Source organism: Lynx canadensis, chromosome D1 (assembly GCF_007474595.2).
Source record: "Lynx canadensis isolate LIC74 chromosome D1, mLynCan4.pri.v2, whole genome shotgun sequence".
Taxonomy (NCBI): Eukaryota; Metazoa; Chordata; class Mammalia; order Carnivora; family Felidae; genus Lynx; species Lynx canadensis.
The window spans coordinates 32,838,666-32,855,750 of NC_044312.2; the positions used below are offsets into that span (position 1 = coordinate 32,838,666).

Below are 17,085 nucleotides of genomic sequence, written 5' to 3' on the forward strand. Positions count from 1 at the left end.
TTTATTCTTTTTGATATGATTGTAAATGGAATTGTTTTCTACATTTCTCTTCCTGCTACTTCATTACCAGTATATAAAAATGTAACAGATTCCTGTATGCTAATTATGAATTCTAAAACTTTACTGAATTAATTTATTACTTCTAATAGTTTTTAGTGGAATCCTGAGGGTTTCCTATAAATAGTATCATGTCATCTAAATTTGTGACAGTCTTACTTCTTCCTTACCCATTTAGATGCCTTTTGCTTCTTTTTCTTGTCTGATTGCTGTTGCTAGGATTTCCAGTACTATGTTGAATAACACTGATGAGACAGGACATCCTCGTATTGATCCTGATCATAGAGGAAATGTTCTGTGTTTTTCATGGGTATGATGTTAGCTGTGGGTTTTTCATATATGACCTTTATTATATTGAAGTACATTCCTTCTAAATCCACTTTTTTGAAAGTTTTTAACATGAATATATGCTGTATATTTTGTCAGATGCTTTTCCTGTACCCACTGAGGTCATTATATAGTTTTTATCCTTGGTTATTTGAAGTTATCATTTTGATTGATTTGTGAATATTGAACCACCCTTGTATCCCTGGAATAAATCTCACTTGATTGTGGTGAATAATTTTTAATGTATCCTTGAATTCTGCTTGCTAATATTTTGTTGAGAATTTTTGCATCTATGTTCATAGCCCTTAGTTTTCTTTCCTTGTAGTACCTCTTTTGGTTTTAGTATCAGGTTAATGCTGGCCTCATTGAATGAATTTGTAAGTTTTTCTCCCTCTTTAATTTTTTGGAATAATTTGAAAATAATGGGTATTCAATTTTCTTTAAATGTTTCATAGAATTCATTGGCCATCTGGTCCTGGACTTTTGTTTGTTAGGAGCTTTTTAGATCACTTATTCAGTTTCATTGCTAGTAATGTCTGTTCTACTTTCCTTTTCTTCCTGATTAAGTTTGGGAGATTGTTTATGTTTCCAGATATTTATCGATTTCTACTAGGTTGTACAATTTGTTAGCATATAATTTTTTGTAGCAGTCTTATACTCTGTTGTATTTCCCTGGTGTCAATTGTTACTTCTCCTCTTTTATTTCTGCTTCTATTTATTTAAATCCTCTCTCTTTTTCCTTGATGATTCTGGATAAAGTTTTATAAATTTTGTTTACTTTTCTAAAATAAGCTCTTAGTTTCATTGATCTTTACTCTTGTTTGTTTTGTTTTTTAGTCTGATTTTTTTTTATTCTGCTACAATCTTTATTATTTCTTTCCTTCTACTAGCATAGGGATCTGTTTGTTCTTCTTTTTCTAGTTCCTTCAATTGTAAGGTTGTGTTGTTTACTTGTAATTTTTCTTGTTTCTTGAGGTAAGCCTGTATTGCTATAAACTTTCCTCTTAGAACTGCTTTACATGCATCCCAAAGATTTTGGGTCATTCTGTTTTCATTTTCATTTCTCTCCATGTATTGTTTTTATTTCCTCTGTGATTTTTTTGGTTGCCCTATAAATTGTTTAGCCTCCATGTGTTTGTGTTCTTTCCAGTTTTATCTTGTTACTGATTTCTAGTTCTATATTATTGTGGTCATAAAAGACACTTGATATTTCAGTCTTTTCAAATTTATTGAGAATTGTTTTGTGGTCTAACACGTGATCTCTTCTGGAGAATATTCCATGTGTATGTGAAAAGTATGTGTATTCTGCTGTGTTTGGGTGGACTGTTCTGTGTATATCTATTAGGTCCATCTGGGCTGTGTGTCATTCAGAATCACTATTTCTGTGTTAATTTTATGCCTGAATGATCTATCCATTGATGTAAATGGGATACTATGTCCCCTAATGTTATTGTATTGCTGTTAATCTCTTCGAGTCTGCTAATATTTGCTTTATATATTTAGGTGCTTCTATGTTGGGTGAATAGGTATTTACAGTTTTTGTATCTTCTCACTGAATGGATTCCTTTATTGAAATGTAGTGTCCTTCTTTTTCTTTTGAAGTCTATTTTGTCTGATATAAATATTGCTTCCCTTTTTTTTCCGACTCCTTTTGCATGATACATGTTTTTCCCTTTTATGTTTAGTTGGTATGTGTCTTTAGGTCTGATGTGAGTCTCTTCTAGGCAGAATAGAGTTGGGTGTTGTTTTTTTTATCCATTCATTCACCCTGTGTATTTTGATTGGAGCATTTAGTCCATTTATACTTATTGATAGGTATGTAATTTTTGCCATTTTGTTCATTGTTTTCAGGTTTTTTTTACATTTCTTTTCTGTTCCTTTCTTCTTACCTTATGATTTGATGTCTGTCTTTAGTGTAATGCTTGGATTTCTTTCTTTTTTGTGTATATCTGTGATAGTTTTTTTTTTAATTTGTAAGGTTACCATTGGTTTCAGATATAACATTAGAGCAGTCTATATTAAGTTGATGGTCACTTAAATTTGAACACATTCTACAAGCACTAAATTATACTTCCTCATCCATGTTTTATGTATATGATGCCATATATTACATATTTTTGTGTATCCCTTGACTGGTTATTATAGATATGTTATTTTACTACTTTTGTATTTTAGTCTTCATATTGGTTTTATAAGTGATTAATAACCTTTACTGTATGTTTGCTTATACCTGTGAATTTTTTCTTTCATAATTTTCTTATAGCTCTGACCTTTTATTTCCACTCAAAAAATTTCCTTCAGCATTTCTTATAAGGTTAGTTTTGTGTGATGAACTCCTTTGACTTATGTTTGTCTGTGAAACACATTATCTCTCCTTCAATTCTGAATTATAATCTACCAGTAGAATATTCTTGATAGTAGGTCTTTTTCTTTCACTACTTTGAATACATCACGTCATTCCCTTCTGTCTTGCAAAGTTTCTATTTGAAAATCAACTTATAGCCTTATGGAGTTTCCCTCACATGTAACTGTTTTCTGTTTCTGCTTTTAAAATTTTGCTTTACCATTAATTTTTTACCATTATAATTACCTATCTTGGTGTGGACTTCTTTAGGTTCATCTTGTTAGGGGATCTCTGTTTTCCTGGACTTGGATGTATTTTTTTGCTCAGATTAAGGTGATTTTCAGCCATTATTTATTGAAGTAACTTTTCTGCCCTTTTTATTTTCTCATTTCCTTTAGTGATTATTATAATGCAAATATTATCACTCTTGATGATGCCACTGAGTTTCCTTAACCTCTTCTCATTTTTTATTCCTTTTTCCCTTTCTTGTTAAGCCTGGTTGCTTTCCATTACACTGTCTTCCAGATCTCTGATGTGTTATTCTGCATCCTCCAATCTGTTGTTGATTTCCTCTAGTGTATTTTTTATTTCAGTTATGAATTCTTTATTTATGACTGTTTCTTTTTGTATTTTCCATCTCTTTGTTGAAGATCTAACAAATCATCTACACTCTTCTCAAGTCCAGTGAGTATGTTTGTGGCCAATAATTGAATTATTTATCAGACATATTGGTTATTTTCATTTCATTTAGATGTTTTGCTGTGCTTTTGTCTTGTTCCTTCATTTGGAAGATATTTCTCTATCTCGTAATTTTGCCTCTCTGTGTTTGTTTATGTGTATTAGGTAGGTCATGTATGTTTTCTGGTATTAAGTAATGGCCTTGTGAAGAAGAGGTCCTGTGGTACCCTATAGTATAAACCATCCTGGTCACCAAAACCAAGTGCTCCAGGGATGCCCCTGTAAGAGCTGTGTATACCCTACTGTTGTGGATGATTTGCAGTTACTTTCAGCCCAACCAGCTGCAATGACCTGCTGTGGGCACACTGGACAGGGTTCAGTCTTCGATCTTTGATGGTCTTGTCTGAGGTCATAATGGGCTTATTAGTGGATGGGGCCAGCAGTCAGACCAAATGTCTACAATTAGCCACTCTGACACAGTTTCAGGTATATAAGGGGTAAGGCTTGTTTCCTGTGCAGGTAGCCAAGAGGCTGGGCTGCTAGGACTGTGGACATGCTGGTATATGAAGTTATCTTCCTTCTGCTTCCCAGAGCCACATGGATTGATGGATGCCTACTGAGGCAGGTGGGGTTAGGTGGAGTGAGTCTCTACAGGGAAACTCAACAGTTGAGTACACAGTTTTAGCAAGGTAGATGGAGAATATTTGCACTAGTTCCCACAAGGATGGGCTTTAAGCCCACTGATTTTTAAAGCTCTTCATGTTAAACCATGCTGATATTGAAAGCCCAATGTTATATGGACTCATCTTCCTGGCACAGGTGCCCAATGCAGGTGGTGCCTAGTGTGGGGTCAGATCCTCTTGCTTTTCCATGCTTGTGATGTCCCTCCCATTTGTGTCAATACCACAAAATATTTAGTTCCCAGCTGTGTTTCCACTCCTCCTACACTTTTTTTTTTTTAATTTTTTTTAATGTTTATTTTTGATATAGAGAGAGACAGAGCATGAATGGGGGAGGGTCAGAGAGAGAGGGAAACACAGAATCTGAAGCAGGCTCCAGGCTCTGAGCTGTCAGCACAGATCCCGATGCGGGGCTTGAACTCACAGACCAGGAGATCACGACCTGAGCCGAAGTCGGACGCTTAACCGACTGAGCCACCCAGGCGCCCCCCTCCTACACTTTTCAATGTTCCCTCCTCTCCATGAACAACTGTGGAAGTTCTGTTCTGCCAGTCTTCAGATCATTTTCAGAGTTAGTTGAATAAATATAGCTGTTATCTTGGTATATCTGGAGGACAAAGTGAGTCCAGGATCCTCCTAACCCATCCATCATCTTATATTACTCTCAACACATTCCTAAAGGAATGAAACCCAAAACAAGATTCGGTATTTACTGAAAATTATGTTTTAAGTAATGTAGGCTGTAGCATTAGCTTTTGGAAGGCAATCCTGTCAGAATATTTACCAATAATGAGCTTAGTCTTTACTAAAAGCCATTTGTCTTTTCATGTTGCTGCAAAACTTCATAATCCTCCATTGAATACTGGTGTAAATATTTCACACCACACCAACCTGCCAAATGGCGGTGTAATTTTTTTTTTAAGTTTATTTATTTTGAGGGTGTGTGAGAAAGAGAGCATGCAAGTGGAGTAGGGGCAGAGAGAGAGGAAGAGAAAGTCCCAAGCAGGCCTCATGCCGTCAACACACACCCAACACAGGGCTCAAATCCACAAACCATGAGATCATGACCTGATCCAAAACGAGGGGTCGGATGCTTGACTGAGCCACCCAGGTGCCCCTGGTGTAATTAATTCTTTAATCCAAATCTGAGACCTAACATTTTATTTATTCAATTTCATCTTATTAGATTGATGCTAAAACCTCCTAAACTATAATTCTAATTATAGAATTATAATTCTAATTTCTGTTAAGAAAAATAACAGTCTGCTGAAAGATTTGGATGATATGTATTTATACGATCTTTTTTTCTTTTGTGTAGGTCGAAAGTTTAAAAAGTTCAATAAAGTCAGAGTTATGAGAGCATTGGATGCCGTTGCTCTCCCACAGCCTGTGGGCATTCCAAATGAAAGCCAAGCCCTAAGCCAGAGAATCGCTTTTTCACCAAATCAAGACATACAGTTGATCCCCCCATTGATTAACCTGCTAATGAGCATTGAACCAGATGTGATCTATGCAGGACATGACAACACCAAACCTGATACCTCCAGTTCTTTGCTGACAAGTCTTAATCATCTAGGCGAGAGACAACTTCTTTCAGTAGTCAAGTGGTCTAAATCATTGCCAGGTAATAATAATTTGTATATAATAGCATGAAATGGAAATTTTACCATATTTGTTGTACTAGGAAAACTGTTAAGGCCTGTTCAGTAAATTAAGTATTGTCTAAACAGCATGTTATAGTATGCATTTCAGCAGTGTGAAATACTTATCTAGGATCCTAAATAATATGTTGCTTGTGTAGGACCCTACTGTGTGCTATGGAAATACAATAGTCGTAGATAATACTTTGAGTCTTGATGATTCAAGAATTACGTGATTGAAACAATTAAGGAAGAGCATAAGTTTGTATGTTAAAGCACAGATGTTATAGTAGTTCAGAGAAAAACAAATTGTGTGTAAAAGTGTGTCTTCCATTCTAAGTGCTAATTTAACCAAATTTAACAAACTTCAAATGGTTGAAAATAAAACTGGATGTTTCTATTCATATAATATGTCAAAATAGTATTCAGAGTACAGTGGGGTGCTTAAAGTTAATTAAGAAACATAATTGATAAACATATGTAAATAATTTGGACATAGAGAAATGAATTTCTTCCAGTCACTATTTTCTCTAATTTATACTCAGACAAAGCAGATAACAGAATTTGGGTTGTACCATCATGAAGGGATTTAAGTCACTTTATTTAATAACTAGTTTGCTTCCTTAGCACAGCTCCATAGGAGCCTAGAGGTTGAAAGAATTACAAGGATGCATTTTTCACTTGGCTAAATCTGAGACTGCAGAGCCAGGAGAACACATGGGTAGCCATTACTTGTGGAAGCATTAATCCCATAAGTAAAAATAAAGCAGTTTTTTAAATTACAATCTCTTCACACCAAAAATATCCTTATGCTTTTTTAGACCAGTTTATTTTACCAGTATCTAATCAAGAATTGAACATATGCTTTTGGTCTACAAGTAAATTCAACAGCCTTTTTTAAAGAATTTTTTTCTCAATTTGCCTTAATATATTTGTTATTATTTTACCTGAAATGTTTGAAATACTTGTTACTGAAAATTCAAGGTTATGTGAAACAGAAAGAAAAATAGGTTCCTGTTTGTTGAATCTTTTAAAAAATACACTTTGATAAAAATTAATAAAATTCACTATTCTAATGGAGATAAAGTAATTTTATAGAAAATTCCAAATAACCAGGTTCTTATTAGCTCCATTGTTACTGAAAGTCTTGGACAGGTAATTTTTTTCTGTTAGAAAACTTCTGAATTTTTAAAACTTGCTGTAAAGTGGTTATCAAATTTGATAGATCTCTATTAAATTATTGCAATAGCATTGAACTTCTGTTTAAAAATATGAGTAATATGTGTTTAACTTTTCTTAGTTTTTATGTTATTTGGAAAAGCGATTTCTTTGATTTTGATTGATACAGTTTATATTTTTTGCATTTTGGAGGTTCTTTACTATTTAAAAACATTTACTATCAGTTGGCAAATTTAGAAAATAACCAGTTATAGCTTAAAATATAATTAATTCACTTTGGGTAAAAGCTAGTGTACATTTTAAGTTGAAACACTTCTCTGTGAAGCTATTTCATCCTCACATTTCCAAAAACAGTGAGAGAAAATTTTTACACTGAATTTAGTGGCAACTTTTTTAATAATTCCAAAATGTAATTTGTGTGTAAGTAAAAAAGAGTGATGGCATCTACCAGTATTACAGGTACTGTTTCTATTACCTGTAACAATAAGGGAAGCTTATTTGATAATCTCTTTTGATAATTTCGATTAGCAAATGATGTGTGGCCTGTGCTCTTTTAAACTATATTTGCATGGTCTACATAGTGTATGAATGATGAAAATGGTCAGTGAACCATATATATTGATCTTTTTGAAAGGACTCATGTATATAAAGTAATCTGGTATCATTAGCTACTCAAAACCTTTCAGTTGACTTTTAGCCAGAATAGTTTTTATTCACTTGATTCACTCAGTAAGTGTCTATAGCATGCTGTATGCATGATGTAACAATTAAACAGTAGTGTTAGAAAGAAAAGCCGAAAGTCTGAGCTCATAGTGTGAACACATTTGGATGCAACATATCCTAGAATTTGGTGATCAATTTTTCATGAGAGAAACTTATTTTATCCATTCACTCACATGGTACTTGGTTAAATGAGGCCTGTTAATAAGTCAGGATGTCAGTTTACTTATTTACAGTGCAAGAATGATGCTGCTAGTAAAACATGTTGGCAGATCAGGTGATTCTTTCACAACAGGAAAGAGTATTTTGGAAGTCAGATTAAGATCAAATGTAAAACAACAACAACAACAACAACAACAACAACTAAAGTAACAGTATGTCTAAGGGCTCCATGGTGTATATCTACAGGTCCCTGAGAGAATGCTTGTTGCCTGGTCAGGACTTCCTCATTTTTTCTTTATTTGTGCTCTTCTATTATCTTGGACCCATTAAGGTAATTGCATCCTATCCAACATCTCTCTCATATTTCAGAGATATCATTGCTCCTGTGTAATGGAGACTTGCAAGATGCTTTAGCTTCATGATAACACATTTAAAATATCTTTTAAGATATATTACATCTGACATATTGTATCAGTTATGTGAATGATTTTACATTGACATTTAGCCGTAACATCAGTAGGTAATATTTTCTTATTTGGAATTTGAAGCAACACAATATTTGCAAATTTTAGAAAAATGAACAAGACAGAGGTCAGGAGGATAGAAGAATAGGAGAATCTTGAGCTCACCTCATCCCAGAGACACGCTGAAATAACAGCTGTATCTGTGAAACTAACTCTGAAAATGATGTGAATATTGGCAGAACAAACCTTCCACAATTAATCATGGAGAGGAGACCACATTGAAAAGAAGAAAAGGGGCAGGGACATGGTTGGGAACCAAAGCCCCGTAAGACTAACCACAAATGGAAGGGACACCGTAGCATGGTGAAGCAACAGGACCAGACCCTACACCAGGCACCTGCAGCACTGGGGATGTGCACTGGGAAGACAAGTCCTCCTAACATCTGACTTTGAAAACCAACGGAGCTTAACTTGGCAAGCTTTGAAAATCTGGAGGGCCTAACTCTGGGTACATTGAAAATCAGTGGACTTAGCTTCAGGGAGACCAAAGGACCATAGGAAACTGAGACCTCCTCTACTTAAAGAGCTAGCATAATAAGTAACCCTACTGACTCAACACAACATATAGCGCAGTTTGAATAGTGCCTGGAATATACATGGAGAGTTATTGACTAATCTTAGAACATGGGCTGGAGGGACATGCATCAATAGGAAATTTCCTCAGGAACAGAAGTGTTGGCAGACATCATTTCTCTTCCCCTCCCCCAACCTAGCTGGACACTTGTGGATATCAGCAGGAACACCTGCTATCTTGCCAGCACCATGCACCCCAAGTCACGTTTCCATGCAGACCCACTTCATCTCTTCCACTTCAGCAGGCATTCCTCAAAAGGAGCTCCTGCCCTTATATACTGTGCAAACAGCCCAGCAGGGACCAATGCCACTCCTAAGTCACTCCTACCCTGGGGATAGCAGGGAATAACCCTCAACACCAGCACATGGGCACTTCCAGTACCTGAGCATTTTAGCTGGCCACTCAAAGAGAGCCCCCTGTTTACTGTGCCTGTTGCTGTGACAGCCATCCTGGATGGAAAATTTGATCTGACTGCCAGCCCCAACTACCAACAAAAGCTACTCAGGGGGCCACATAAGGAGAGTACTCTGCCAATTGGTGTGTACATAGTTGCAGAAAACAGAGTACTGACAGCTAGCCTGACTGCCAACACCAACTGTCAAGAAACCCATGGTTATCTCAGATATGCCTTACAAAAGCACAGGGACCAAACCCTGTCCTGTGAAACCACAGCAGGTAAATCCAGTCATTGCAGCTAACTGGACTGAAAGTTCAGTCAGCTAGTGGATTAGCCACAACAGCAGTGCTCACACAGCCAATATCCAGGAGACACCCCGGGAGCACATGGTTTTGGTGAACAGGGGACATTGACTACCAGGCACCACAAAACCTCTTCTTCACAAGACCACTACTTTTAATACCAGGAGACATAGCTGTCCATCCTAATACCTATAAACAAACAGAGTTAGGCAAAATGGGGCAGAGGACTATGTCCCAAATGAAAGAACTGGACAAAATCATAGTAAAAGATCTAAATGAAATAGAAATAATATGCCTGATAAATAATTCAAAGTAATGGTCATAAAGATATTCACTGGACTTGAAAAAATAGTGGTGGATCTCAATGAGACCTTCAACAAAGAATTATAAAATAAACAAATAACCAGTCAGAGATGAATAATACAATTACTGAAATAAAAGTATACAGGAGAACTAACAGCAGATTAGAGAATGCTGAACAAATCAGCATCTGGATGACAGAGTAATGGAAAGCAAACAAGATGAACTTAAAAAAGAAAAACTGAATCATAAAAATTAAAGCATGGTTAAGGGAACTCAGTAACATCATTAAGTATAATAACATTCATGTTATAGGGGGTACAGAAGGAGAAAATAGAGAAAAGAGGAAAGAAACTTATTTGAAGAATTAAAAGCTGAAAACTTCCCTTCCCGGACAAGGAAATAGCATTCAAGTCCAGGAAGCACAGAGAGCCCCTAAGAAGATGAACACATGGAGGTCCACACCAAGATAGATAATAATTAAAATGGCAAAAAGTAATGAGAAAGCAAAAATTTTAAAGCCACAAGACAAAACAGTTACATACAAGGGAAATCAGTTGTATTTCTATACACTTATAATGAAATAGCAGAAAGAGAAATTAAGAAAACATAACCATTTACAACTGCATCAAAAACAATAAAATATCTGAGTAAACTTAACCAAGTAATATGAAAGACCTGTACTCTGAAAACTATAAAATATCAGTGAGGGAAATTGAAGACAACACAAACAAATGGAAAGATATTCCATGATCAAGGATTGGAAGAACTGATATTGTTAAAATGTCCAAAGTACACAAAGCAATATACAGATTTAATTCAATCCCTATTAAAATACCAACAGCATTTTCCACAGCACTTGATTGCTACAGCAATCTAAACAGTATGGTACTGCCATGGAATCAGACATATAGATCAAAGGAACAGAATAGAAAACCCAGAAGTAAACCCACAACTATATGGCCAATTAATCTTCAACAAAGGGGAAAGAATATCCAATGGGAAAAAGACACTCTTTTCAACAAATGGATTGGGAAAACTGGATAGCAACACGCAAAAGAAAGAAACTAGATCAGTTTTCATACTATACACAAAAATAAATTCAAAATGGAGGAAAGACCTAAATGTAGACCTGAAACCATAAAAATCCTAGAAGAGAGCACAGGCAGTACTTTCTCTGAGAGGAGCTGTAACATCTTCCTAGATATGTCTCCTGAGGCATGGGAAACAAAAGCAAAAATAAACTATTGGGACTACCTCAAAATAAAAAGCTTCTGCAGTGCAAAGGAAACAACCAACAAAACTAAAAGTCTGCTGAATGGGAGAAGATATTTGCAAATGGCATATCTAGTAAAGTTTTAGTATCCAAAGTGTATAAAGAACTTATGCAACTCAACACCAAAAAAAAAAGCCTAATTTAAAAATGGACAGAAGACATGAACAGGCATTTCTCCAAAGAAGACATATAGATAGCCAATAGACACATGAAAAGATGCTCAACATCACTCATCTTTGAGGAAATGTAAATCAAAACCACAATGAGATATCACCTCGCACCTGTCAGAATGGCCAGAATGAAAAAGATAATAACAAATATTGGCAAAGATACAGAGGAAAAGGAACCCTTGTGCACTGTTGGTGGGCATGTAAATTTGTGCAATTACACCAATTTATGGAAGTTCCTCAAAAAGTTGGAAATATCATATGATCCAGTCATCGAAATTCTGGACATTTATCCAAAAAATACAAGACATCAAGTCAAAAGGATATATGTTTATTGCAGCACTATTTATAATAGCCAAATTATAGAAGTAGTCCAAGTGTCCATTAATAGATGAATGGATAAAGAAGATACGGTTCCCTCTCTCTCTCTCTCTCTCTCTCTCTCTCTCTCACACACACACACACACACACACACACAGAAATACTATTCAGCCATAAAAAAGAATGAAATCTTGCTATTTGCAACAACACAGATGGAGCTAGAGAGTATTATGCTAAGTGAAATAAGTCAGTCAGAGAAAGACAAATTACCATATGATTTCACTCATATGTGGAAGTTAAGAAACAAAACAAATAAGAAAAGGGGGGAAAAAGACACAAACCAAGAAACAGACTTTTCACTATAGAGAACAAACTGATGGTTACCAGCAGGGAGGTGGGCAGGGGAATGGGTGAAACAGGTGATGGGGACTAAAGAGTACATTTCTCATGACGAGCACTGAGTAACATATGGAATTGTTGAATCACTGTATGGTACAGCTGAACACTACTGGAGTTAAAATAAAACTTAAAATGAAAACACTAATTGAAAAGATACATGCACCCCAGTGTTTACTGCAGCATTATTCATAGAAAAGATATGGAAGCAACCCAAGTGCTTATTAATAAATGAATGGATAAAGAAGATGTGGTATAAATATATAATGGAATATTACCAGTGATTTAAAAAGTGAGATCATACCATTTGAAACAAAACCTTCAGGTGGACATGTTTCTCTCAATTTACACATTTTGTTTCCTTTTTGGATTTGTTCTTCCATTCACACCGTAAATTTGGCATTTCCTGAGTTCCATCTTCTACTCCAGTAGTTTCTCATCCTACACAGACTGGATGAGCCCATTCATCCAGTGTACCTAAAAGGTATTAAGCCAGAGAAAGACATAACATATGATTTCACTTATATGTGGAATTTTAAAAAAGGAAGAAATAAAGACACCAAAAAAAAGACTTAAATACAGAGAACAAATTGGTGGTTGCCAGAGAGGAGGGGGGGGAGGGGGATGTATGAAATAGATACAAGAGTCTAAAAGATACAAACTTGTAGTTATGAAATAAGTCATGGAAATGAAAAGTATACTGTAGAGAGTAAAGTCATTAATAATGTAAAACATTGTTTGGTTGCAGGTGGTGACTACACCTGCAACAGTGTAGTGATGAGCACTGTGTAATTACAGTGATGAGCACTGTGTAATTTATAGAAATGTTGAATCATTATGTTGTACACCTGAAACTAATACAACACTGTATGTTAGTTATAGTTAATTTTTTTAATGAACAAGACATATTCCTTCTGTTAAGGAATTTTCAATCCAGTGGAATAAATAACTATAGTGGTATTAAAGAAAAGAGAGACAGAAGACATTTTTATCTTCAGGGACTAGAGAAAGGCTTCAGAGTCAAGGTGTCGGTTACACTGTACCTTGAAGAAGTGAGACTTTGGAATAGTGTGGCTTATGATGTAAAATAAGGAAAGCATGAGGTATGTTTGGTGAATTATTCTCAATCTTTTCTATTCCTAACACAAAAAAATGTTATCATACCTTCCCCCACAGCATAGTAATGATAACATTTAATACCTGCTAATTGAGAAAATACAATTATATATATGGTTTTCAAACACTACTACAGTATTGGCCTCCTGGGGGGCTCATCACCCAAGTATTAAGAAGCCACTGACAATAAATTTACGTTGGAGAGAGTAGTAGAAGGAAATTTAGAGTCATAGTTATGATTTGATCAAGGAGGGTCTTGAAAGTCAGGGTAGGCTTTGGAAATTAAATTAATAAGTCCTCATTCCCAATTCAGGTTCACCTTGAAATATTCTTTATCCTATATATCAATACATTGTAGCAGACTTTATGTGACAGAGGGGTTTGGGGAAAATATTGGCTTTTTAGAAATTTTGTCCTGATTTTTCTGTTTATTTTGTGAAAAAATCTATTAGGATTAATGCTTTAACATTTTTAAATATTGCATTTTTGAAAACATATCTTGCTCCTTAATCTCAATTGGCCAGACTACTTGCAATTAACAGTATCAGAAGACTGCAACAGTCTTTGCCTTGTTTTCTGCCTTGAAGCATGCCAAAATATCTTTGAGTCAGGGACAGCCATTGCATATGTGACAAAGGATTTTTTCTTTCATCTCAATTAAAATAAATAAATCAACTTACTCCCCACCCCCACAAGTGGTGGGAAAGAAATGAGATTAGCCTATGAGTAAAGTCAAGGTTTGAGAATACTGTTATAAAGCCTTTCAAAAAATGATTTTTCTAACATCCTATTCCACTGAAATTAATATTGTTGATGTCAATAAAATTTTTTTTATCAAATCTAATGAGTACTTTCAGCCATTACCATGTTTTGCATGCCTCTGGAGACACTAATGAAATAACCATTTCTGGCTGATACTCGTACTTTGGCATTTATCATTTCCCTTGAGGTGGATATGTTTTTTACAAATTTTGTTTCCTTTGTGGATTTGTTCTTCCATTCACACCATAAACTTGGCATTTCCTGAGTTCCATCTTCTACTCCAGTAGTTTCTCATTCTGCACAGACTGGATGAACCCATTCATAGCCTTGTCTTCAACTACACTATATTCTGATGACTCCTAAATACATACTATAAACCCAGACCCTGTAATGAACTATTGGACCACCTATTTCAACTATTTATGTATTTCCACATGGATGCATTTCCAAGTCAATATGACCTTCTACTCCATAAACCTAAAACCTGTATCTTGAAATGGTGCCTCATACAGAATCTTGGGTATCCTGAGCTCACTTTTCTCCTTCACCTCCTATCCAATTAGTTATCAAATTTTGTCAACTCTATTTATTAAACATAGGATTCATTATACATGCTACATCCACTGCTACTGTCATGATTCAGTTTAGGTCCTTGTCCTTTTTTCCTAGATTTCAGTTGTAGCTCTTTGACTAACCCGATTACCAGTTTCACCCTGCCCCCAAACAATCCTTTTCTGCCATCAGAATCATCTTTCTAAAAACAATTATAATCAATTATATCATTCCTTTTCCTTTCCATAACAAAGTCCAAACTTATTAGCCTTAACATTCAAGAATCTTTTGTGATTTGGCTCCTGAATTTACAATGTTATCTCTCATTCTTCCTCTTCAAGCAACTCTAAAGTTCCCACAATGCTCTTTGTTTAATATCCTGCCTTCTTACATATCGTTTCTCTACCTGAAGATTCTTCCCTTTTCCCACATTTCCCCCGTGCTGGTCTCTAACTAGCCCTCAGGATTCTAATCATCTGCCACTTGAAGTGTTCCCTGAGCCTTCCCAGACTGAGCCAAAGGCCACTTTGCTCTACCACATCATTCTTGCCTTTATCAACCATACTACTATCACTCTGAATTATAATTATGTTCTCATTTTTTTCTGTCTCCAGACTGCAAGTATTAGTCTTTCTAGTATCTATGCCTAATTGCAACCATAAAGCTTCATCCCAAAGGGGTGCTTAAAGGGTATTTATAGAAATTTGAATTACAGAATTGATATGAAAGGAACTATGCTACTTTAAATCATTAGCCATCAAGTCCTTTTTCATTAAAAACAATCATATATCTGTTGGTGATTATACTTACAGTGCTGTAGCTTTTCTATGCTCCTCAAAGTTTATTCATACTTTGTGTCAGAATGTGCTGAGGCATTTAATGCTCTGCCTTTGTTGTGGATAAAATGTTTCAAAGCAAGACAGCTTTTACAGGGGCACAATCTATATATTTTATCAAAACCCTGGAAGTAACACAGGAGAATTTAGAAGATCATACATGCCATGTGTTACCACATAGGTTTTTTTTTTTTTTTTTAATCATTAAAGATTGAACAGCTTGTAATAGGGCTTTTGTCAGAAACTATCAGGTCAAGTCACTTAAAAGGAAAGGGTATTTTTCTTTACTACTTGTTAAACACAATTAAGAATCATCCATCACTTCTCTATGTGTAGTTTCTTATTTTGATCATCACTGCAAATGTACTGACTTTACCTGATCATTATCATCAATGGGAATTTGATCTCAGTGTTCCCTTCTTTGTTTCAGTATAAAGTAATGAATGATATTACAGTTAATGGGGGGGGGGGGAGTTATACTTCTGTACCAAGCATGTTCAAGTCAATTTAACAGTGTACATTTATCACAGGTAAGCCCTCTAAAAGGTGGCTATTTTAAAAAGCTGTTTTCTGAGTTCTTTTTCATCCTGTTAAATGGAAATAATACACTTTCTGCTATAAATATTGGTAATTTCAAAAGTTTTAAGTTATTTCAGCAAGATTTGCCTTATATATTAAAATCTACTAAAAATCTTCCTTTATTTTTACTTCTTAGTAATTTATTTTTACTTCTTAGTAATCCCAGAATGCAAAAAGAAAAGTAAGCAACTTCTACAAAATAAAGGGCAGGATAAAGTAGACATAAACCTGTAAATATAAGTGGAATCTGTTTTTTAAAAAGAACAAATTATTTAACTGTTATGATGTAAAAATTTTCAAATTAGAGGTTAACATCTCTAAGGCCTAGAGTAGCATAGTAACTCAAATATTTAAGTAGTATTAAACACTTTTTTAAAAAAGTTATGGAACTAAGAAAGGAATAAAGAATAAAAATATGTTCCTGAAGATGATAGTGAAAAATTTGTTAATGTTTTAATACATGTGACTAATTGAACCTAATTTCTATGAGACTGTCATTTTTCATATATAAATATGTAATTTGTTATATATATATATAATAACATATATATAAAATATATAGTCTGGAAAAATAAATACATATATGAAATATGTGTTCTGGAAAATGTATATTCCAGATAGAACACTTGCTTTTGCTTTGAATTTTGTTGCTATTAATAATATTTACCCTTTAATGTTATCACATAGGTTCCATAATATATAAATAAAATATATAAGTATATATTTATAGATATTAAATTTATAATATATAATAAAATATCTCTTAATATGTAATATATCACAAATATATTAGCAAATTTATGTATGTTAATAAATAAGTATGAATACATACATATACAGTTATTTTTATATATTTACTAATATATAAAATGCCTTCTGGATCTTATTGTTTTAATATTAGAGATATCCCATCAGACTGATCGGTGGCCTTCTTAAAGCCATTTCTTCATCAGCAATTCTATTACAGGATCCATTGGTAGAATAATAATAAGCATCTTACTAGTGCTCCAAAATATGCATAATTATCCCATTTGAGTGTCATAGCCACTCTGTGAACTAACTTTCTTTATCATTTTGATTTTACTTATGAAGAAATATAGATATAGTAATATTAACTGACTTAAACAAGCTGGCATTCAGTAAGTGGTAGAGCCAAAACTGGAACTTGCGCCTTCTCTCCAGAACTCCTAATTTAA

At 34.6% G+C, this 17,085-nt stretch overlaps 1 protein-coding gene across 2 annotated transcripts in view; it reads left to right on the forward strand.

The window, feature by feature from the left end:
- Nucleotides 1-17,085, forward strand: part of PGR (progesterone receptor) — a 110,109-nt gene that overhangs the window by 69,548 nt on the left and 23,476 nt on the right. The window contains exon 4 of one of the 2 annotated variants that reach the window (XM_030333283.1): nt 5,405-5,710. The exons of the other annotated variant lie outside the window; for it this stretch is intronic. Within the exon in view, the coding sequence (XP_030189143.1) occupies nt 5,405-5,710 (306 nt within the window). The remainder of the gene's footprint in view (nt 1-5,404; nt 5,711-17,085) is intronic. 2 annotated transcript variants of the gene reach the window in all.